The sequence below is a fragment of the Columba livia genome, chromosome 1 (genome assembly GCF_036013475.1).
Source record: "Columba livia isolate bColLiv1 breed racing homer chromosome 1, bColLiv1.pat.W.v2, whole genome shotgun sequence".
Lineage (NCBI taxonomy): Eukaryota > Metazoa > Chordata > Aves > Columbiformes > Columbidae > Columba > Columba livia.
Genome location: NC_088602.1, coordinates 136,264,986 through 136,286,940, shown reverse-complemented (window position 1 = coordinate 136,286,940; position 21,955 = coordinate 136,264,986). Strand labels below are relative to the sequence as shown.

The 21,955-nt window shown below is 40.9% G+C and overlaps 1 protein-coding gene across 8 annotated transcripts in view; it reads left to right on the top strand.

The window, feature by feature from the left end:
• ITPR2 (inositol 1,4,5-trisphosphate receptor type 2) overlaps nucleotides 1–21,955 on the top strand; it is a 268,651-nt gene that overhangs the window by 227,690 nt on the left and 19,006 nt on the right. For all 8 annotated transcript variants that reach the window (XM_065032515.1, XM_065032506.1, XM_065032510.1 and 5 more), the window contains 7 exons: nucleotides 1,584–1,759; nucleotides 3,097–3,261; nucleotides 5,424–5,619; nucleotides 7,661–7,753; nucleotides 12,591–12,718; nucleotides 14,497–14,662; nucleotides 15,931–16,091. In XM_065032515.1, the coding sequence (XP_064888587.1) occupies nucleotides 1,584–1,759; nucleotides 3,097–3,261; nucleotides 5,424–5,619; nucleotides 7,661–7,753; nucleotides 12,591–12,718; nucleotides 14,497–14,662; nucleotides 15,931–16,091 (1,085 nt within the window). The remainder of the gene's footprint in view (nucleotides 1–1,583; nucleotides 1,760–3,096; nucleotides 3,262–5,423; nucleotides 5,620–7,660; nucleotides 7,754–12,590; nucleotides 12,719–14,496; nucleotides 14,663–15,930; nucleotides 16,092–21,955) is intronic.

The window sequence follows — 21,955 nt, the reverse complement described above, 5'->3', positions numbered from 1 at the left end:
GATTCCGGTTCCTATTGCTTGTAAAAGCGAAAGTGATTCCTGACTAATAAACAACAGGTGTGGCCAAATGCGATCAGCAGGTCATAGAATAATTTCATAAGGCAGCCTCCTTTCTCACAGGCTCCCCCTCCACCAAAACCTCATCTCATAGCCAGAGATTTTATCCCATTTTTCCCCTTTATCTTGTGTAAAACCCCCATACTCAGATGTCTGAGGTGCCTGGGCTGATCTAATAACCCCAAGAATGCTGCATTTCAGTAGATTTCTGCAGTTCTTACATCATATGAGATAAGCAAAATGGTGTTGCTTCCCACTGGTGTGCATGTCTGCACACATTACTGGTGTGGGTCTTGCAACAGGAAATATTTGGACCTGCAGTAAGCTAGAAGAAAAAAATTACTTGTTAAAGAAACACTGAGTGCTTTGGCCTCACCTTCCAGCTCTGCTTGGAAGTTTTTAGGATCCATTAAAAGTTTCCAAATCTTGTTGGCAAAGAAACCATCTGACAGAGCCGACCTTGAAACTCCTGCCAAGGATATAAACACTCTTGAACTCTGGAAAAGTTCGGGTGCAGTCTGAATGTTGAGGCTAGGGCCTCATCTCATTGTTTTCTAATCCAAATGATGCTGCTCGGCTGTATATTTGTTGCCAAAGAGATAGCATGATTTCTATTGTGAGTCTAGCTAAATTTCTATTCCCTTCTCCGCTGTCACTGACCTCTCAGTTCATCTGATAACAATAGAAGTCAGTGTACAAGTGTGACAGCGCCCTGAGATCTGAATGTGCTTTTTATATCACAGCAACATGTTGTGTTTCCAGGGCTTTAAGCAAAGGAGAGAGGGAGAACAGGGGCATTGCTCCAAACTCGGGGAGAGCCTGGAGCCAGCATCTTGCAGAGCACCAAAGAGACCGGCTCTGAAGGCTCCCATGCCCGCAGGAGCTCAGCGAGGCTCGGGACCCGCCGCCTCCCTGGGAGCCAAGGCACAGCTATTCAGCTGCTCTCGGCAATGCAGATGCTGCCTGTTCCTGCCCGGGTCCCCGTGGCTGCCTCCTGCTGTGGCAAGTGCCTTGGTCCTGTGCTGAGGCGGAGGCTCCCGCTGAACACCCTTCAGAAGAAAGAAAGCGGTGTTTTCTAAAACCAGGGTGCTTTTGGTGCTCTTGAGGATCAAAACGTGACACTGCAGCACGGTGCCACTTGCTGCACCGCCCCGAGGAGCGGCTGTTGCTGTAGCTGAGCAATTACGGAATGAGACTGGGGGAGCCCTAATGATCCCTGCAGAAGGGAGCTGATTAGTAGCTTGCTCTGGGAGAAGGGTAAACCAATTCATCTCTGAGCACTCCTCAGATTTTAATGGAAATTTCATTAGTTGCTCTTATTTATTACCTGTGCAAAAATCAACAATACTATGATAATAGTAGCTCTTGCTGCAATTAGGGCGAGTTGTGGTCAGTAGTTGTGATGCATGAATCATGCTTTTTGTTACCTATACTGGCAAACGAATTGATCTTTTGGATCTGTTTCTTGGTGAAAAAAGAAGTCTCCAAAGACGCCTTTCTCAAATCTCCCTTTCTCTTCTATGCAGGTACACTCTCTCCGTTGTTTTCACTCATCCTATGGATAGCAGTGGCATTTTGTACAGCAATGCTGTTTTTCATCTCCAAGCCTGTTGGTATTCGACCCTTTTTGGTGTCCGTTATTCTCAGGTCTATATACACGATAGGGCTTGGTCCTACCTTGATACTTCTTGGTGCTGCTAACGTAAGTACTTAAAAAGCAAGCAGAATTTCCCTTTCAGCATAAGCAGAAATATTAAGGATCTCTTATTAAAAAAAAGCCCTTGATTAGAGTTGTACAAATAACTTCTTTTTCTGGTTCACTGGTTAAGCTAAAAAAAATAGATCATTTCCAGTCATCCTGAAACAGCAGTATCAGCAAAGTGGGAAGCTAAGAAAAAGAGCTGTTTTGGTTTTGTACATATGCAAATATTTTAAAAATAAAAACAGTATGAAATTGAAAGAAATGTTGCTGAATAAGCAGAATCAAATTTAGATTTTTCTCATGTTACAAGACTGTTTTTCTCTACCAATATGCTCAGCAAAATTGACACAAATTTGTGAGATGTTTCTGTGGGCTTAAATATGATTTTGAGAATAAAAAAGTTTTCAAAATTAAAAATTCAGCTGTTTTCCAGATCTCATTAACTTAGACATGAATACGTTTGCATGTTTGCTGAGCTTGGTAAGATATACAGTCATGCTCACAAGTAATCTGTTTAGATTTCTGCCTGACTGTTACAGCTCCAATTCACCGTAGCACAGGGCAGCAAAGTATTGGGCTATTCACCACCAGCTCTGTGCAAATTTCACGTACTTAAACCTACCCAGACATATAGTCAAAGGTAAAGGCTAGTAAGCAGCATTTGCCCATCTTAGATTTCTGAAAGAGAAAACATGTCGAGTCCTCATTGCTTGTCCTGGACTACCAAACAGATGAGATTAGCCCCTTTCATATTTACTTCTGCGTGGCTGTTCTTGTGCAGGCAAAGCTCAGGAGCAATGGAGAATGTGATGCTGTTGCTTAAATGCTATACTTCAAAAATGGCCCCAGTTTGTTTTGGTTTGTTTTGTTTTTTTGGTAAGGATTTTATCTAGAAAAACATGATCTGAAGGAAATTATAGATCTTACACATCCCACACACACTTTCTGTGGTGTTACTATTGTTCTCTTTATAGTAGCATGCCCAGATGCTGTGACGTGGTCTTGGGTGTAAATTCAAAAAACTGTTAGGAATTCATTCCTCAGTTGTTTTTTTAATTCCTTGTAACATTAATCCCACCCTACCAACCCACTCAGCTTCACAATGTAATGAGGCACAGGGCACTGTTAGAGGAGTGATGTACTCCACTTACTCTCATGGGCTCGTTCCCAGCGTACCCTGGGAGATGGGTTTCTCTCATCTTGCTCTGGCTATGAGAAGTTCATCATTTAGTCAAAGCAACCTGTCTAGACTTTTTGCATGCTGCAGCAATGCAAACAATAAATAGCAGGATTTTTCTGGTGGACTAAACCCAGCCTTTGTTGTCTGCCCCCCACAGCTTTGTAACAAAATAGTGTTTCTGGTGAGCTTTGTTGGGAACCGTGGAACTTTCACCCGTGGCTACAGAGCGGTCATCATGGACATGGCTTTTCTCTATCACGTAGCATATGTCCTGGTCTGCATGCTGGGCCTCTGCGTGCACGAATTCTTCTATAGTTTCCTGGTAAGTATGTGCTTCTGTGGAGGGGAAAACTTTGCAAAAATAGAAAATACCGTTACCCATGCAGCTGGTGTCAATTTCTTCCTGACAATCAAGCCAAATAGTGTATTTTTAGCGTGCTGTTGTGCTGCTGCCCCTTAGAAGCTGCTGTTTTCATTAAAACCTGTTTCTGTTACCTACTTTATCTGTTTTAGAGTTGAAAGTTTGCTCATTTCTTTTCAGACAATCATCATACAGCCCACTCCTTTCTCCTGCCCTTCCCCAGCATACGTATATTCTGTGTACATTGTTCCTATAAGTAGTGTCAGTCGCAATCCTTTTGGGACAGGAGTTGTCCACTGGTGTGTTCATCATACTTACACCAAAGGATCCCACTCCTCAGTTCATCTTGCAACCCTAATAACAACAACAACAAATTTTATATATATATATATATATATATATATATATATAAAACTTGGGAAATAGGGATGGCATGGCTCTGGTGTAGCAGAATGATTCATCACTTTAAATGTATCCCACTTTCATTTTCTTTTGTTGCCATTACCCAGATGGAATGCCTTTTTATAATATGATACAGGTGCAATGAAAATGAATCATGCAAAATTATGCTAAACTCAGCTAACTGTTTCGTTCATGCTGAATAGCAGTAAAAGGTGTTTCACCCCTCCTGTTTTCTAATCCTTTTGCTTTATAGTGGAGCATGTGAAACTTGTAGGGAGACTGGCTAAATTGTGGTAATTTACACGGGTTCACTTTCCTGTTGTCTTTTTCTGAGCTTCCTGTGAATAGTGGTGAATTGACAGCATTTCACAGAGGTGTGTTAAGCACATGAAAATTTTCAGGGATTCAGTCCTTACTCTGTTGAGTCAGGTTTTCCAGATCTTGAGACTAAAGTTGGCTTTGAAGTTTGGGCAGCTTTCAAAGGAGCGAAGATTTTGTGGTTGTAGCTGCAGGACCCTTTTCAAATGGCTGTAACTTTCTTGGTTAAAAAAGGCACAGCAAACTGTTTGTTACTCCTTGAATGAGTAAAGTGATCCATACCTTAAAATACTTTCCAAAGTGCCAAGTAGTTTAATAAACATTTTATGTACTTACTTTTTTCAGTGACTCCTATTGACAAATGTCCATGATTCTTGGATGTTACGATTGTCTACATTCCCAGGTTACAGCCAGGTGTTCACTTTTTAGTGGAAATGTTCTAAACTCTAATGCTTGTTCCTAATTTTAAGCTTTCTCTTGTATGGAATGGATGATAAGCCTTTCCTCTTCCTTCCTTTTTTATTAATTCTTTCACAAGGCTGTGGATTTCAGATCTTGTGAATTGTAACTAATACCTTCTTCTATGGACCATTTTGATAAATCATAGTGTGTCACTTTATATCTGTAATCTGTGTGTTTTGAAGTGGAAATACATACATTATAGATAAGGTCCAAAACACTATAGAACGTAAATAGAATTGTAAGAGAAAAAAAGCTATCGTTTTTTGAAAAGCTCTTATCATGTTTAATTGCTGTTTTAGGCATTTGACATTTCAAGTAATAATATCTTAATGTAAATTTTTCTTTAAATACCAAGAAAACATATAGTGCAGGGTGAAGAAGAATAGAAACAGTGCAGTGAATTTAACTTTGTCCTAAAAAGACATGGCCTTAATCCTTGTACTTGTGAGTGACACTAAAATGATGCCATAAGCTCAAAGAAACAGTTTACAGACATGTAATTACATGCATGAGTGCATTTTTGAGTTGCAACCCATGCATGCTTATCAGATGGGATATAACATGAAAAATCAAATTGGAGATGTAGATCCGTAGTATGAAGACACTGGGTTTTAATTTTAATTTCATCTGGTTTTGAACATGAGGAAGCAATGGATCTTGCTAGTAACCATTACCCAGGGCTGGATAAGGCTCATATATAATGTAAACCTTGTAGGTTTGGATTTTGCTATAATCTGTCTTAAAATTTAAAGTTCTGTGCTAAATTTCTTCTATGAGCATGCCTAGCTCCCACTGAAATCAATGTGAATTGTGTATTTATGAAGCTAAGAATTTAGAACGTGGCTATATGTACGTTTCAGTAGTTCAGATTCTTTTCCTATGAAACATCTATATATTGCCTCATTTGTATTCATTTTTCCTCTACTCTGTGCTTTTCCCAGCTGTTTGATCTGGTGTACAGAGAAGAGACGTTGCTAAATGTGATAAAAAGTGTCACCCGGAATGGTCGTTCCATTATCCTCACTGCAGTGCTAGCGCTCATCCTAGTTTATCTCTTCTCCATCATTGGGTTCCTCTTCTTGAAAGATGACTTCATCATGGAGGTTGACAGGTTGAAAATCAGGACCCCTGGTGCAGGTATTGTTTTTTTATATTAAAATTTGCTCCCAACATATACATTTTATGTCTGCCTAACCTAATTTTTGTCTAAGGAAATTAAATTTTTTAATTTGTATCTGTGAGAGCAGAACTAACCCCATATATCTTAGGACTCAACTACTTTCTAGGTAAAATTTAATGTGTATAGGGTTGTTTTAGACTAGGCTTATCTGTTAAAATGCTAAAATCTAACACTCTTATTTTATTTACTATGTTTTGGTTTTGAACTTGTGCTAATATGAAAAAAAAATCTGCATTTCTTAAGTATTTGGAAGAGCAAATCAAAGTGGATTCTCTTGCTTCTCATCCCACCTTAAAAGCAGCTCATAGTATTTTCTGTGTACTGCATGAGGCTTATGATCTTAACATGTTCAGTAGATGTATTCATTTGATTACTTTTTAAGCATCATCCAGCAGACATTTATTACAGAATCCACACTTCTGGTGATAGGAGAATTCCTGCAGCATCTTTTAAATTCAGTGTGAATTTCACAATTGTCACCATTAGTGTATAATCTTGGCTTCAGTAAAATCAGTGGGATGTTTTTAACCAGTTTTTAAAAGGCCAGGATTTCAGCTTTCTGGAATGAGAGATTTTACCGATATGGGTAGAGAGTTACAAACTTGCTTTGCTAGAAAAAAGGCGGGTCTGCTCTGTTGAGATCTTTGTATGTTGCCAATGAGCCTGGCTGGGAGCGTGGGCAGGGAAGTAATTGTCTGCATAGAAATATGTGAGAGCAGCTTCTGGTTAAATTCACAGAGCCACAATATTCCCAAATACTGAGCAGTTCAGACCTGTATGCAAGCACGGAAAAACTGGTGGGATCCACCCCGGACTGTGTCCCCTCAGCATTTGCCAGCCTTTTCCTAAAGTTTTTATTTCAGGCCCTAAAGCACAGAGACAAGTCAAAGCTCATTCAAGACTCATGGGCATGGTGCACTCATGTAGCTGTTGGGATACCATAAGGAAAAAAGGAACCCAACAGATTTCTTTAACACACCTTGCTTTTTTTGCCACTGATAATCTCAAAAAAGCTAAGTGGGCTTATATTTGACTTACCATTCATTTTTGGGACAGAACTTACCATTTGTAAGGCTACACGCAGTGCTGGTCTGATCCGGTGCAAGTAGTTCTTGTGTATTTGTGTTTCTTCTCTTGGGTTCTTGGCAGATTTTTGTGGTGTGAATATATTCTTGCTGGCTTTATACGTTGCCATTCCTGATCAAAAACTCATCAAGAAAATATGCTGACGATATACTGGTGGAGCTTTATGCATCCCAAGACAAGCGCTTTAAATTTTTTCTTTCTCAAGTAGCACAAAGAGAAAGTCGGAGCGGACGTTTTCTGTGTTACACAGATTGTTTTAGGCTGTTACTTTGGTTGTATGATTTTGCCTTCATTTTTTTCTCCTTAAACCTTTTTGCATCTCTGGTTTGAAATGCAGAAAATTGTTCAAGATGCACAAGGTAAAATTGGTTTGATAATATCAAGCTGATGTACACATTTACCCACTTTGGGAATGTTAAATTAGTGTTTTACACAAACCCATACATATTTACAAATGAGTACCAAACTGCGTTATAACCCTTGAAAACTCTTAAATATTCTACAGTCAGGATAAATGAACATCAGCTGGGTGTCCTTCTTGTCAGCTTTTGTGAATAATTTATCTAATGGTTTTAAAACTGACATTATTTTCATATCTGACAGTTGTTTCTTGCTTTGAATATATTTTGTTCTAACCAGAAGTAGCAGCATTTGATGTAGATTCATTAATTTCAGGAGATGAAATGGGAATAGCTGTGATATACAGTAAATATAAAACTGTGGGTTTGTTCCTTGCGATTGCTTTGAGCCGCTGAGGCAGACTGTTTGAGGAAGGAGGAATCAGTAGTACAATTTGTTCTGCTTTTTCTTCTCAACTTTTCAAATCAGTTATTCATTTCTAGAAAATAATGATTTAAAACTTTGTATCAGTGCAGTATCTGTCATTTTGTCAATATCCTGCTTTTTCCACAGGTATTGGTGAAGTCCCCACTACAACCCTTACATCGATGATGGGAGCCTGTGCAAAAGAGAACTGTTCCACAAGCATCCCAGTTATTAACTCAGGTTAGTAAAAAAGTTCCCCCAAACTGATGATCAATTAGAATTGAAGGATTTGTGTGTTTGTTATTGTTGTGGAGACTTTTGCTAGTGTTATGATTGTTGTTTTAAGTTGGAAGTGCTCAGCTTCCACAAGGAAGTAGCTTAGTTGGCAACCTGCCTTTAATGTGAGTGCTTCCCACACCTGATTTCCAATTTCACTGGCATTAATTTGGTTATTAAAAGAGCTTGCTGAATCATTATGCTTGAACATACAGGTCACTTCTTTCCAGCTGGCTTTACATAGAGAAAAAGCTTGCTGCTTCTCTGCAGCATCCTCACCTGCATGCACTGAGCCACTATTAGATCTGTTTAGGGCCACATAAGTTGATCTTAACAGTGTAGCATGTATCAGCAAGCTTTTGTGTATACTTCTTACATGCATCTAGGCCAAGGTGGTAGTGTAGCCAGAGGACCTAAGAGCCCAGATTCAGGATCAGGTTATTGTGTCTTAACAATGGCTCAGCTAAGCACAGGCAGCAGTCCGTCTGTGCATTCTTAGTTTGTGACAAATGCAAGGAAATGCAAACTGTTACAAGACTTGCTTGTGATAGGTAAGTTGTGTGGGTTCGTGCTTGTGACATGTGAAAAGCTCAATTGCTCTGGTTCAGCAGATGAGTCCACCTGGTTTTACTTTGATATCTGAATCTGATCTGTATGTCAGAAGGACCTTGTCAACTTTAAATATGCTCAGTTAACGTGAAAGGCCAGACTAGTGTATCCTGTTGGACTAGTTACCAGATACCAGTTACCACATATAGGGTTAGGAAGGAATTTTTCCTATATCAAGCTGATAGTGCTTTTCCCTCTTCTGTAGTTTGAGACTACAGGGTCACTTGGGAGTTTTGTTGCCCAAATGCACTGCTGAACGGGGAACCTTTGATGGTGGTGCTACTCCATCTCTCTTACTCTCTTCCTGTGGCACAGGCCAGTTGTTGCTGCTCTTTCACTACAGATGTTAAGTTTGGTTTAGTGTGTTGTGGCCTCTGCAGTGTGTGTGGATGGTCTATAGCAGGGGTATCAAACCAGGTAGGAGTAGTTACATTTATACAGTCCTAAAATTACAGTCGGCCCTTTAAAGGCAACCATGAGGCTGATGCAGCCACCGGTGAAAATGAGTTTGACACCCCTGCCAGGCTTCAAATATTTACTGCCACTGTTAGCTGTGATTGCTAGGGGTGGAAACTGAGGACGTAAGTGGTGCCTTCCTATCCTGTGTTCCAATATAACACTGTTTCACATGCTTTATTCTTCCACTACTAATCTTTGAGTTTTTAGAATCAAGGGTTTCAGGGAGAGGGCTATAAAAGTAGGCTTTTTCTCCCCAGCTGGTGTGTAAGCAGGCCTCGTAAACAACACAGAAAGCTGTCTGTCTAGATAGAGAAAACAGTCTAAGGGCTATTGGCAAAGCTGCTGTATTCAGAGTAATCAGTCAGGCAAAAGAGATGCAGTGTGGCTTTTGCCAAGCTCTTTAAATGGTAAAAATCTCATGTTTCTTATTGTTTGAAGAATGTTTCTTTAAAATTAAACAGGAATGAAAGCGGGCTATGCAAAATGTCTAACTGCACTGTCACTTAATTTTGGAGAAGTTCTATTTATCTGGTAACATTAGAAAAACAACATTCAGCAAGAACAGTTTTGCTCATCTTAGCCAGTGAATCACCTGTCGAAAAATAGTGCTCTACCTTCTCTCTTCTCCTGGGACAGATCTCTCATCTGGTAAAGGTGTGAGCGTGGTGGAATGCAAAGACGTGAGATTTGGTGGGATTCATGTTGTAGCAGCATGAAGAAGTCCACAGCTGTCTGTAGAAAACATTAAATGTTCCCCATGGCATCTCAGGTCCAGAGTGGAGACATAAATACATTGCTTTTTGGAACAGATCACTGCTAATCATTTGTTCTGATGAGACTCTGCTTCTTCCTTGAGTTTCAGTGGTTGAGCGTGTGCTCAGTCACTGCTTGTGCTGGTGAGGGAATTGACCAGGAGCCAGTCTGCTCTGCTCAGGGAGCATCATCTCCTGTCTGCAGCCTGCTTCCTCACTGCTGCGCTGAGCTGCCAGCATAAAAATATTTTGTCTCATCTCCCTCAGGGTCTCCTACTCTTCACTCCAAAGTCATTTCCGTATCACTTAAGTCTTTGCCTGGTAAAGTGCTTAATCACCTAAAGAATCTTCACATCCTACATACAGTACCTGGCTCTTTGTGCTGTATAGCCCCTGAAGACACTGTGCTAGAAAGAGAAACATATATGTTTGTAAAAGGGCACGTTTTTAAAGACTGATTCCACTCCCTAGCCTGGTACGGCTGTCTGCAAGTTCAGCTGGATCCGTGCAGACACACGTGTGTCTCTCCTGCTGGTGCTTGTGTTGGAGATCAGGCCAAGAAGCCAGGTAGCTGTGGGCCATCAGATGAAGATTTTCGAAGTAAATCTTCCTATTATCCCACTTACTGCCCTGTGATTAACATTGTGGGGTGGTCTTAGAGCTTAACCTGCATTACCTTTGAATTAAACTGATTCAGAAGCCCGTCTACACAATGCAGTCTAGCCACTAATGGGCCACTCACCAGGTTGGAGCTGGTTGCAAGTGAAAACCCCCTGAACCTCAGTTAGTGTTGGCATTGGGACCTTAGCAACATTTCACTCTACACATCCACCCCTTTTTTTAGTGTGGGCATAGTCTGTGTCGACAGGCGCTGAGTCCAGACTGTGAGTGCCGCTGAGTGCCGGGGCAAACCAGCTGGGGCAGAACGTGTGCCCGTAAGGTTATCCAGCTCCCAGACTGAAAAGCTCCTGCTCTTATCTGTCTGCATCTGGGAGTGGGAGTAAACACAGAGATGTCTATGCACTCCACACAGTATACATTATGGCACAGGAGGTTTCTGCCAACTTCAGGCTGCCTGCTGGCTGATTCTCTGGCAAAGAGCAACCTGAGCTTGCTCTTCTTTCTGGGTGCAGTGTGGGATGCTGATTCTCTGTGTTGCAAGATGTGCCAGTCAGCTGATGAGTGGTATCTTGCGTCTGGGCTTGCTCTGAGCTTGCGTCTTGGTGGACATGGAGAGTTGTGAGTTAAGTTTTCTAGCACATAACTCTCTCTGGTGTTGCAGCTGCCCATCCACAGCTCTGGTTTATCCTCACTGTTCACCAAAATCTGACCATCTGCTGCTTCCAGTACCTGATCCTGGTCGTCTGAGCAGTGAAAATCTTGTTCTGCAGTTACCTAAAGGAAATAGAACCTGTGGCTTGTATAAAGATCTTTCATTTATCTTGTGGATGATGATCTTCTCAAGCACAGATATTAGCTCAAAAAAGAAATGGAGTAGTGTTTGGGTGAGGAAATAAAAGGCAGGGTACAAAAGCAGAGGAGATCAATTGGTATGACAGCTACTAAAAATGTACAGATGTGGCAGAGAAAAAAAAAAAGACTTTATTGTTTCAATCCTTTCAGTTTCAATATTTAAGCATTAAAAAAAAAATCTGGAGTTATTAGTGGCAGTAGTGTCTGTAATGACTGTATAGTTTATCAGGGAAGTCTATCCTGATGTCTGCTTTTGCTTTTCTTTTTATTTAAAGGTCCTTAAATCAGGCATTCTTTCTCATTTAATTTGCTTGCCTAGCAAAAGCAGTGGTGGCAAAGGCAGCAGATACCAGCTCTATTCTGCAAATACCAGTCGTGATGCATACACCACAATTTGGGAACCCATGTTTTAAATCCAAATTGCTTGTCTGTAATGTGAGCGCTTTCAGTCAATTCAATTTATCAACGTCTATCTCAGTCCCCCAGATGTGGCGGTTTGGGGCTGTTAAATACTATCGCAGCAGGATTTTGTTATTTATGAAACTACGTTACAATAAGCACGTGAAGCAAACCAAGTGAGAATCTCTGCCTTCATCACTTAAATGTGTTCCAAAAGAAAAAGGAAGTCAGGAGAAACGGCAGCTACAGTCCTGACCCTTCCATGCAAGCCAGCAGGACGCAGGGAACAACTCAAGCAGGGCTCTTCAAAAGGAGGCTGTTGCTGCAGCCACAGCATGGGGGTGAGCGCATGGTGGGAGGAATTCTGGCCGGGGTGGACAAAGTTCCCCCAGGGACTGGTGTTCTAGCCCAGCTCCTCTGCACGTTCAAATATCTCCTGCACAATAGTACCCTCTGTGGCTCGGCCAAAACCGCGCAGCAGCGATAAGAATAGAATCCAAGTTTTCAAGCTGAGGTCAGGGAGAGTCTTTCATTTAATGTATATCAGACCTGCACTTGGGCATGTGTGCTATTAGAAAGATCATGGACAGATTTAGTCGTATAAAAGCCAGCCCCCCCTTAATGATTTGAAACACTAACATGACTTGGCTTGTACATGAGTAGGTAGAGGAATGATTTCACAGGAAGACAATCCTTTTACGAATGTGCTTCTAATTCTGTGTTTATATTGCTTCTCCTGTATGTGTCAGCTGTGCACGTAGGAGGCTCACTGAAAAAGCAGTCATGCTGAAACCAGTGGGAGAGCTTGCAAGGAAAAGGGGTGCTCCCCTGAATAGAGGTGGCAGCTCTGGGTCATTAACAGAGTTACTGGCAGGAGAACTGCTTGGGCTTATCTCTGTCTCTCTTCAGGCTAAGTATGCCTGATGTGCCCAAGCATGTCACCAGCAGTGATGTGCAAATCGATAGGGACGATCAGGGAAATTCTAGCTGAAGAATGTGAAAGGCAGATGTGTATTGCAGTTGCTCTCTCTAATACAGGATTGCGGCTTTGTTCGATAAGTGATTGTTTGATGCTGTGGTTCCTAAAGCTGCTGCTCTCTTGTTTGCAGGTGAAGAGGAGGAGGATGGAATAGAAAGGACCTGTGACACTCTGCTCATGTGCATTGTGACTGTATTAAACCAAGGCCTGCGAAATGGTGGTGGTGTGGGAGACGTGCTCAGAAAGCCTTCCAAAGATGTAAGTGTTCTGGCTGAGGAAATGCATTACTCTCTGTGCTTCTCATGAATGCCAAAGTCAGTTTTTGGAGGTTATAGACGCTATTCGTATGTAGTCTGCTCAGTTGATTTATCCATGTAATTTTTACATCCCAGATGGAATATTTAATGGGAAGAGCAAAGCTTGGTGTGATGAAGACAGCTGAAGAAAGGAACTCTGGGTAGTTGTTTACCCCTTCTGGAAAACTGGAGGGTATCGTAAACTTCCAAAGGCTGCTAAGAAGTGTTACTGGATTGTATCACTTTTCTATAACATTAGGAATTACAAATGCAAATTTTTAAAGGGCTTGATTGATGAGCGTATGTCAAGACTCTCCATTGTAGCACGTAAGGTGTATTTTTAGCTGAAATTCAGCATGGCATATGCCCAGGAAGAGGTCCTATTGTTTGGCTGTACTCAACTAGCATTGAAGTCAAAACAGAATTTCATATATCGTGGTATATGTGCTCTTCCAGAAATTTCCTCCAAAATTCAGCTCATTTAATGAGTACTCATAATATTTGGGTGGTTATATGCATTTTTATTGAAGTTCAAAAGGGACTTCATAAATAAAGATAATCTAGCAGCACTTTGCTTGGTGGCACACACCATACATAACACAAGGATTAAATACATAAATAGGATCTCAGTAGAGTTTGCAAGAGTCCAGCGAAAAATAACTGAGATCTGGATAGAAGAGCTCCTTGTGCTGGTAGTAGGAATTTAGTCATGTCTCATAGATTGAGAGGGTTTTCAGTAACCACAGTCCATCCCCCTGAAGTCTGTAAACACAGACTTTGAAAATGACCCTTGCCATTTAGCATTTATTTAATTCTACCTATGTTATGCTAATATGGAAGTGCTTTACAAAGGGTAGCACTATTATCCCAATTAATGTGTGGAAAACTGGGAAAATCAGTGACTTCCAATTCAGTGTCATGATAAAGAAAAGGACTTGGGTTTCCTGTTCCTCCTTCTTACACTGAGTGTCTTCTGTTTGCCACAGAACAACTTCACTATTTTTAGATGTGTCAGTGGTAGTTCAGTCCAGCCTTTGCAAGAAGGGAAGTAGTTATGATGTAAAAACAAGAGCATGATGAAATGGGGAATATGAGCACTTCATGGGGGTGTGCATGTGCAGGTTGTGTTCCGGAAAGACACGAGTCTGGTCTGCTGGCCCAGAGCCAGCGTACAACCGTGTGACGGCATCAGCACTCTGCTAAAACCATTAATGTGCCCTGCTTGGGCACAGAGTGTGGTAGCCTGGCCTTGACATCGTGCAAGCGTGCTCCCCGGGTTTCCAGTTGTTCAGCATGCAGACGTGGCATCAGTCTGGAGTATTCCACAGAGACATGCTGTAAGCATTTCCCTGCGTACCATGAGGCGGTACTCAGAGCAGCTATCATTGCTCTCAGTGGGTACTAGAAGCTGCATCTCCCTCTTTCTGTGCTGGCAAGGTAATTATCTTCAATCGAGCACGATGCAAATGCATCTATACTGCATCTAGTACACACGCTAGTCTCTTCTTCGTGCTGTGTGAGACACCATAAAGGACAACAGGAGTCCCAAAGCAATGAGTACATGAAGCCAAATTTTCTTTGCTGAGTCACATAGGCAGTCCCTCTCTATTTATGTAAGGCTAGCAGAATTTGGTGTATGAAAAGAAAGATGTATAGCTTTGCTTGAGCTAATGTGAAAATGTTTAATATTTCAGAGATGTGCTATTTTTATGTCTTATTGCAACCTTATTATTGTTTCAGGAGCCCTTGTTTGCTGCGCGAGTTGTTTATGATCTTCTGTTTTACTTTATTGTCATAATTATTGTTCTAAACCTAATCTTTGGAGTCATCATTGATACATTTGCGGATCTCAGGAGTGAGAAGCAGAAAAAGGAGGAAATACTAAAGACAACCTGTTTCATCTGTGGTAGGTGTTACTTAGCTATTGAGGCATTTGATGGGTAAAGGACTAAAATGAACTTTTCAAAAAATAATACATTAACCTAAGGGGTGGTTGTCTTCTACAGAAAGTCTATAAAAATGTCATAGTTTGGTTCCAAATCTATTCTCTCTCAGTAACAAAAAGATTTAGTTGAGGAGTTAAAAGCTAGCTCTGCTAAGAGATGGCTTCACAGTCTCCACCCAGGATCTGGGGAGGAAGAGCCATGTCTCACACTCACATCATCACCACTAATGGAGATGATGCAGCTGCTGACTTTATTTCACAAAGCGTAATGCAGATGAAAGTACAGCTTGCTATTTCACAGCACAGTGCATTCCAGAAGGGTAGCAACAGTAAAAACTGCCTGTTTCAGAAGGTGATATGAAACAGGGAACAGAAGAATTAAAAGAAAATTAAATGAAAATCGTCCTCACAAAACCCACAGATAACTCACACTTGTTTTGAGGTGCGTTCACAAAGAGGACACCCTAGGGGACATTAGAAGTACCTTCTTTTTTCGTAGGCTGGGTGTCGTTTCCATGGTTGTACTGACAGGGATGAGCGCTGTGCAGAGCACAACAGCTTTAGTGTCTGTGGAAGACTCCACAAGAGATCCAGGGAGGAAAGCTGTAACACCGAGGGAAGCATCTGTGAATCCTTTCTCACTGTTGTATTCTTCTTCAGAGATTTGACCTGTCACAGGAAAACAAAATAAAAAATTCTTATGACTAGAGCTCTGTAAGACTGAGTGATTACAAAGCTGCAGAGACTTGCCCTCGCTGCTAGGTTTAAGTGCACAAACAATCCCACCACAGCTTAAGTGGGGCTGTTCACGTGCTTGATGCTAAATGTGTGCATAAATCTGTGCAAGATCGGGACCCAGATTGCACGCTGTGTGCTTACCAGTATACATTTAGGAAGAATCAGAGCCAACACTTGTAAAGCACTTTATAGCCCTCAGCGTACAAGGCACTGTAAAACTGTAACATATTTATTATATTGTTATTGTTATTAAGAGGAAATATCACAAAAGAGAATAAACGCTGTGCTGAAAGAATTCTGTCAGGAATGCCTTCTGGCCTGGTATTTCTTGCCTGGCAGTTACTGTATGCAGTTATAGCTTTAAAATTAAGATCCTTCAAATTTATGATCCCTTAAATTAAGTTAGGTTCCTTTCTCTAACATGTTTAACAGATTTGGTGATTTTTATGTTGAAGTTTATTTTTTTGCATTATGTTCGTGTCTTTTCACAGGACTGGAGAGAGACAAATTTGATAACAAGACTGTTTCATTTGAGGAGCATATAAAGTCAGAACACAACATGTGGCATTATTTGTACTTTATAGTTCTTGTCAAAGTCAAAGATCCAACTGAATACACTGGTCCAGAGAGCTACGTGGCGCAAATGATTGTGGTAAGTCAATTTGGGCACGTGCTTTATGGAACTGAGAGATGCTCCTTGCAGCTCGAGCAGAGAATATCTTTCTTTTCCCCTCTCTCTCAACAATAGGAGGCATCGATCTGTATTTTTAAAGATCTTTTCACGTGTCTTACACAGTCTGCCACAAAGCATAGTCTGAAACATAATGAAAAAGATGAAGGCACAGGCCATAGTCTCTGGTTTGGTGTTTGTGCTCTCATGCTCTGTGGGTTCTGCTGCTTCATTAGCCAAACCAGGGGCAGAAGAGCATGCATTGTAACATCTGCTGCTGCTCTGGCTTTGTCCAGTATCTCTGGGCTGCTGTCCAGAAAAATAACGTCTCCTGCTGAACAGTGAAATGCAGGGTCAGTGTTGAGGGCTAGTGCTTTTTCTCCTATGACTGCTCTGAACAAGCTATTGAAAAGACCGCGAAGAGCTGCCGCAGGGATTTGAAGAGCTACAGAAACTGCCTCATGAAGCAGTGAGAGTACAACTTGCATTCAGAGAGAGAAATTTGATGACACTGGGGCAGAGAGATGGTCGATTACATTTCATTTCCAGCCTGCTACCAAAGAGGGTTTGTTCTGGTGAGAGAGGGGGATGGATTATCAAGGCTGCCTGGCTTGAGGCTTTATTTTTGTGGAATTCTTCCTTCCTATTGGGATATTCTGGTGCAGCATTTTCTTCCCATGGACTTCTGGCAGGTATTGCACTGCTCAGGGCCTGTGCCAGGGTCTGCGGTTGCAGAGCTAGCATATGTCTGAATCCCAGAGGAGGGTGTAACCAAATGCGCATCAGGCTTTGCTGTTTATGCCCTTCTGAGCCACATTTCTTATTGAGAGTATCTGCTCTGTTATAGAATCATAGAATACTTTGGGCTGGAAAGGACCTTCAAAAGTCATTTAGTCCAACCCCCCTGCAATGAGCAGGGACATCTTCAACTAGATCAGGTTGCTCAGAGCTCCATCCAGCCTGGCCTGGAATGTCTCCAGGGATGGGGCATCTACCACCTCTCTGGGCAACCTGGGCCAGTGTTTTACCACCCTCACGATCCTTCATCGAGCCTTTGATTATACATACTACCCAGCCTCACTAGGGAAGTTTTGGGTGACCCTTAAATCCTTAGTTTAGCCAAGAGAAAGATGCTTCTCCTTTAACTTGAGCTGTCTTCAAGTTGGTCACCTGGTTTAAATTGATCCCAGCTCCCTGTCTTGTCAGTGCAGAGTGCTGGGCCATTTATCCTGCCCTGAGGCAGGTGTCTGGGATAGCTGGGGTGACTCACCCTGGTGTTGCTTTTCTCACTCTATTGAGAGCCTAAATGATTAGCTTAGACAAGATACCTAATTGGGAGCTGGCTGAAGTTGGAGTAGATGACTCCCACCCACTGAAGAACTTACCTTGAAGAACTCGCATTAGTAGTGTGGCTGGTGTTTAGACAGGAGTGCACACTTGATTGCTGGATGAAATGGAGCTTTTGTAAATGCTGTTACCACTACGTGGGAAGGTGGTGCGGCAGGTGATGGGAGTTGAGTATTCCAATATGGAGGAGCAGCCTACATCCATGGACATTTTGATTGCCCAGCCCATTTGTGCTGTTAGGCAGTAATGGATCTACACTTCTGTAGTATGATGGGTGAGATAGCAAAACTGAAGCAAATGCTTCTATCTTATGTTCCATTACAAGAAATTATTCATACTGGCAAGTCGTCCTCTTACATGTGAAAATATTTTATCTCAGAAATGCACTTTAATTTGTGAAGTCAATAACGTTTCCAGACTCTAGGGCTTGTCTCATTTGTCTATTTCTTCTCTACTCCTCTTCCTCTCCCTGCAGTGTTTGTGTGATTTTAAACTTTGTATGTGCGTTAAGCATTAATGTTTAATTCCAAGGAATACATTAATATTCATAGTAAGTGTATTCATCCTGTGGCGACAGTGGTTTGACTATTCGGATGTAATTCACTAATGTATTTTACATTTGCATTAATGGTGGGAACTCCTGTTTGGATATCTGAAATATTAACAGAAAAGCACCAAAACACATGTGACCTCAAGCACTGAAGTGATTTCTCAAAGCCCCTGTTCCTCCATGGTGGAATGCTTGTGGTTTACATTGTTAGCAGTAATCCATATTTGGGGATTATTAAACCCTCTGAAGGATGTCTTATTTTTTCCACGAGTACATATAAAGTTAATGGTTGTTCTGGATTATGGGAGAAGTACATATGGACCTGGAAGTGTAAAGCTTACATGGAATTGAAGAAGGAATGGAGGAGTGGGGAAAAAAAAGAGAAACAAATGTTTGAGGAAACTACAAGTGGCTGGTGTGGGACTAGTAATTGTATCTTTGTGTAGTTTAAATTCCCCAGTTCGAAATCTAGGGAAGGCATGCTGCAGAAATACCAGTCCTGCATAGCAGAAGCAATTGAACTACTTAAGTAAACAGAAAAGGACTCTTTCTCTTGGAGCCAGAGAGATTGCATGGTACAGGGAATATTATGAAATGAAAGAAAATAATCTGACTGGAAGAGTGAAGTATTCTGTAAGTATGATATTCAACTGGAAGAAGAGATTTAGAGATACAGCTTTGCTTATGATCAAGAGTGAAAAGGAAAGCACTCAGAGGTAGTTTTGGGCTGTCAGCTGGATGAGTGTACATGTTTGGTGTGTTTCAAACACACCATGATAGTAATAAACGTAGCAGATAAGATGTACTATGTAGAAATTAAGCCTGAGGTATGGGTTTTGTCCTGAAGACCAAGAGAGAAGCCAATTCTGACTTTGTGACAGGCTAAAAGCTGATGCTGGGAGAGGTAACACTGTCACTGGTAAGAGACCAAGTTCTGGTGAGGATCTGGCACAAGAGAAGCAGACTTCAAATTAACCTTTCACAAGGGAACTGAGGCTTGCCAGTGGAACTGACTCATTGTTGGAGGAGGCTGACTGGGGGTGTAGGGGAATGCCCCAAATATTTATAAAAATAGGGTGACTGGAAGAACAGGGCAGTCTGGGGACCTCTTTGAAAGTGGAGGAGGTAGAATGCAATTTTATATTTCAGCTGATACAGAACATGGCTGAAAAAAACTCCATGAATCATACTCCTGGAAAAGCTCTCTTAGCTCTACTAGTTTTTATTATTATTAGGTGTGCCTTTTATAGCTGTTTGTGAAGCTTTAACCAAAGACAAATTCTGTGTTTTCACAGCCTGATTACTTAGAGAGAATTTCTACCCAAATACAATCTTCAAAGCTCAGATCCATCCTTAAATATATGTAGGTCAAAATTTTGGAGTATGCTGGAGTAACTTTAATAGAAAGTAGAGTTTAACTTCAAGTATCATCCTCACTGCCCCTACAACTGTAGTTAGGAACCAATTATTATTTCTACTTGTCTAATGCTGTCTTGCAAAGCATTGCAAAAAAGTGCTTATCAGTATTAACTAAGCACCAGGGAAAACACTGGCAATTTCTGATACTCTTGTCTCCATTGCCTTGACCCATCAGGATCCAAAAATATAATTGTCTGTATTATGATGGTCAATCTTTTTTATGTATCATTTGTCCAGCAAACAGTGAAGCATCTGGTTTGAAGGCTTGCTGATAGCACAACTGGAAAATCCAGTTTTCTTGTTTTGGAATATTATTTAAAAGGCTGGGTGTGAAGAGGGGCAGGAATTATTTACACATCTAACTTCCCTTTCCCAGCTCAAGAGAGGGAAAGAAACTTAGAGGTGATGCTGTAGACACCCTTCACTCAAAGGCAATATTTTTGCAGGTTGCCAAGTACACTTGTATTTCTGCTCCAGGGGTGGCTTGTTTCAAGGCATTCCCATGAGTTCACATGTCTCTGGCTTCAAAACACCTTATAGCAGAGGACGGCTTTTGCTTTCTACCTCTGGACTGTGGACATCGTCTGTTCCCCGTGATTTTGATTTTCCCAGCAGCTCTGTATTTGCTTCAGTGCTTAGCATACTGCTCTGAGCAGTGACAGAAGTAATCAGTAGCCATCCAGCTTTCATAAATCAAGGTATTATTTTTTCTTCTTCTTTTTTTTTTTCTTTTTAGAAAAAAGCATCAAGCATAAAGTGTATTGCAAAACAACACACAGTTTATATACCTCTAGCTTTTCAGACAGTTACTTTATGGAGATGTTGGTAGGAATAAAGCACTTCAGATCTTCCAGTGATGCCCATTCTTCTTACACACTATCTTATATCAGTTATCAGGTGAAATATTAATGAATATTAAATCAGGGCAGTGGGTGTTATTATTTGTTTGTTATGTAGGCTTCTTTTATAAAGTCATACAGGTATTATACAATAACCAGAAAGACATGAACTTTGAAAAGCTGGCTACATGCCTTGCATTTACATTGAAAACTTGCATGAATGATTCCCCTATTGAATTTTCATTCCTGCAGAAAAAAAACTTCTTATCTGACCCATTTGACCAGAAATACCATCCCTAGCAAACCCAGAGAGATGCACATAACTTGTGTTACATCGATACAGCAATCTTGGAATGTTCCTTGTGTCCATTTGTCAGAGGAGACAGTTTAATGCGATAACTAGAACAGTGAACGTTAACATCCCGATTTTCAGACTTCTCTTTTCAGAGGTACAATTTGTGCATGCAGTTTTCACCTAAGCTTTGGTAGCTACAAATAGATTAATGGAGGCAAAAAATATAGATGACTAGTTGCTGAATTTTTTGCAGCAAAACAGGGAAATATGAATTAGCCTATGATTTGTGCCTCTATTCATTTGCAAAAAATAAAAGGCTATTGGCATAGTAATTAAATTAATTATTTTGCCCATTGGAAGAATGACAGACTCTAGCAAAGGAAGCCCTAAAAGTTTTGTTCTTGCGTGCCCTGTCCACAGTTCTTAGCAAGTTTCATAATGGATGTTATCAGCATTAGTACTACCTGTCATAACTACATAATTACAGCACCTAATTATATTATTACTTATTTAGTCTAATTATGTAATTGGATGTAATAGGTGCAATTACATAACTCCTCAATCAACCAAAAACTGCTCTAAAACCAGCCTGTGTTCATAAGAGTAGAGGATACTGCTGTGCGTTAGACCATCTCCCTGAAGCAAGGCAGTCTTTGGTAGGAAATTAAAGGTTCTGTCCTCCTGCCATCATGGTCATTGGGACCTTGAGCTTTTATGCCATGATAGTATCATAAAAGTATTCCTTTAGATCTTGTTTCATCTGCAAATGTATCCTCCTGGAATGGCAAATTCCTTATATGAAGTCTTTCTTCAGGCTACTCAGGATCCTCACATCTTCACTGAAATCAAAAGCAGAATTCCCATCAGCATTAGAAGGACAAGAGAGAAGAGACAGGTTGAGCAGCATCGGCCTGAAAGTCTGAACAGTGATTTTCTTATTCACTTCTTTTAAAGGCACTTTTCTCTCGCAGCTATGGCCTGTCATTGGTAATGTGACAAAATATTTTAACTACTTCATTTTAAACATTTCAAAATTTCATTTTGAAGGTGTCAGCTTTTTTTTTTTATTTTAATTATTAAATAAAATAAGTATTTGGCAAGTGCCTTGGCCACTTCCATGTCATGAGGAAAAATGCATTCCCCATTTTCAAAAAATCTAGGTGTGCGGGGTTTTTGTTTTGGTTGTTGTGGTTGTTGTTGTTTGGTTTGGTTTCATTTAAAAGAAAAAAAAACAACACACTGACATTTGAAAATTGACCTGAATTTAGAGCTCCCTTGAGCTGGTACTGTTGTCTCTCTTCTTCCTACCTCCAGCCTCATGGTTTTGCCTTCTTTTTCTATTAGATACCCAGAAGTGGGTATTAAATTCAAAGGCGACACTGGGAATAATGCCAAG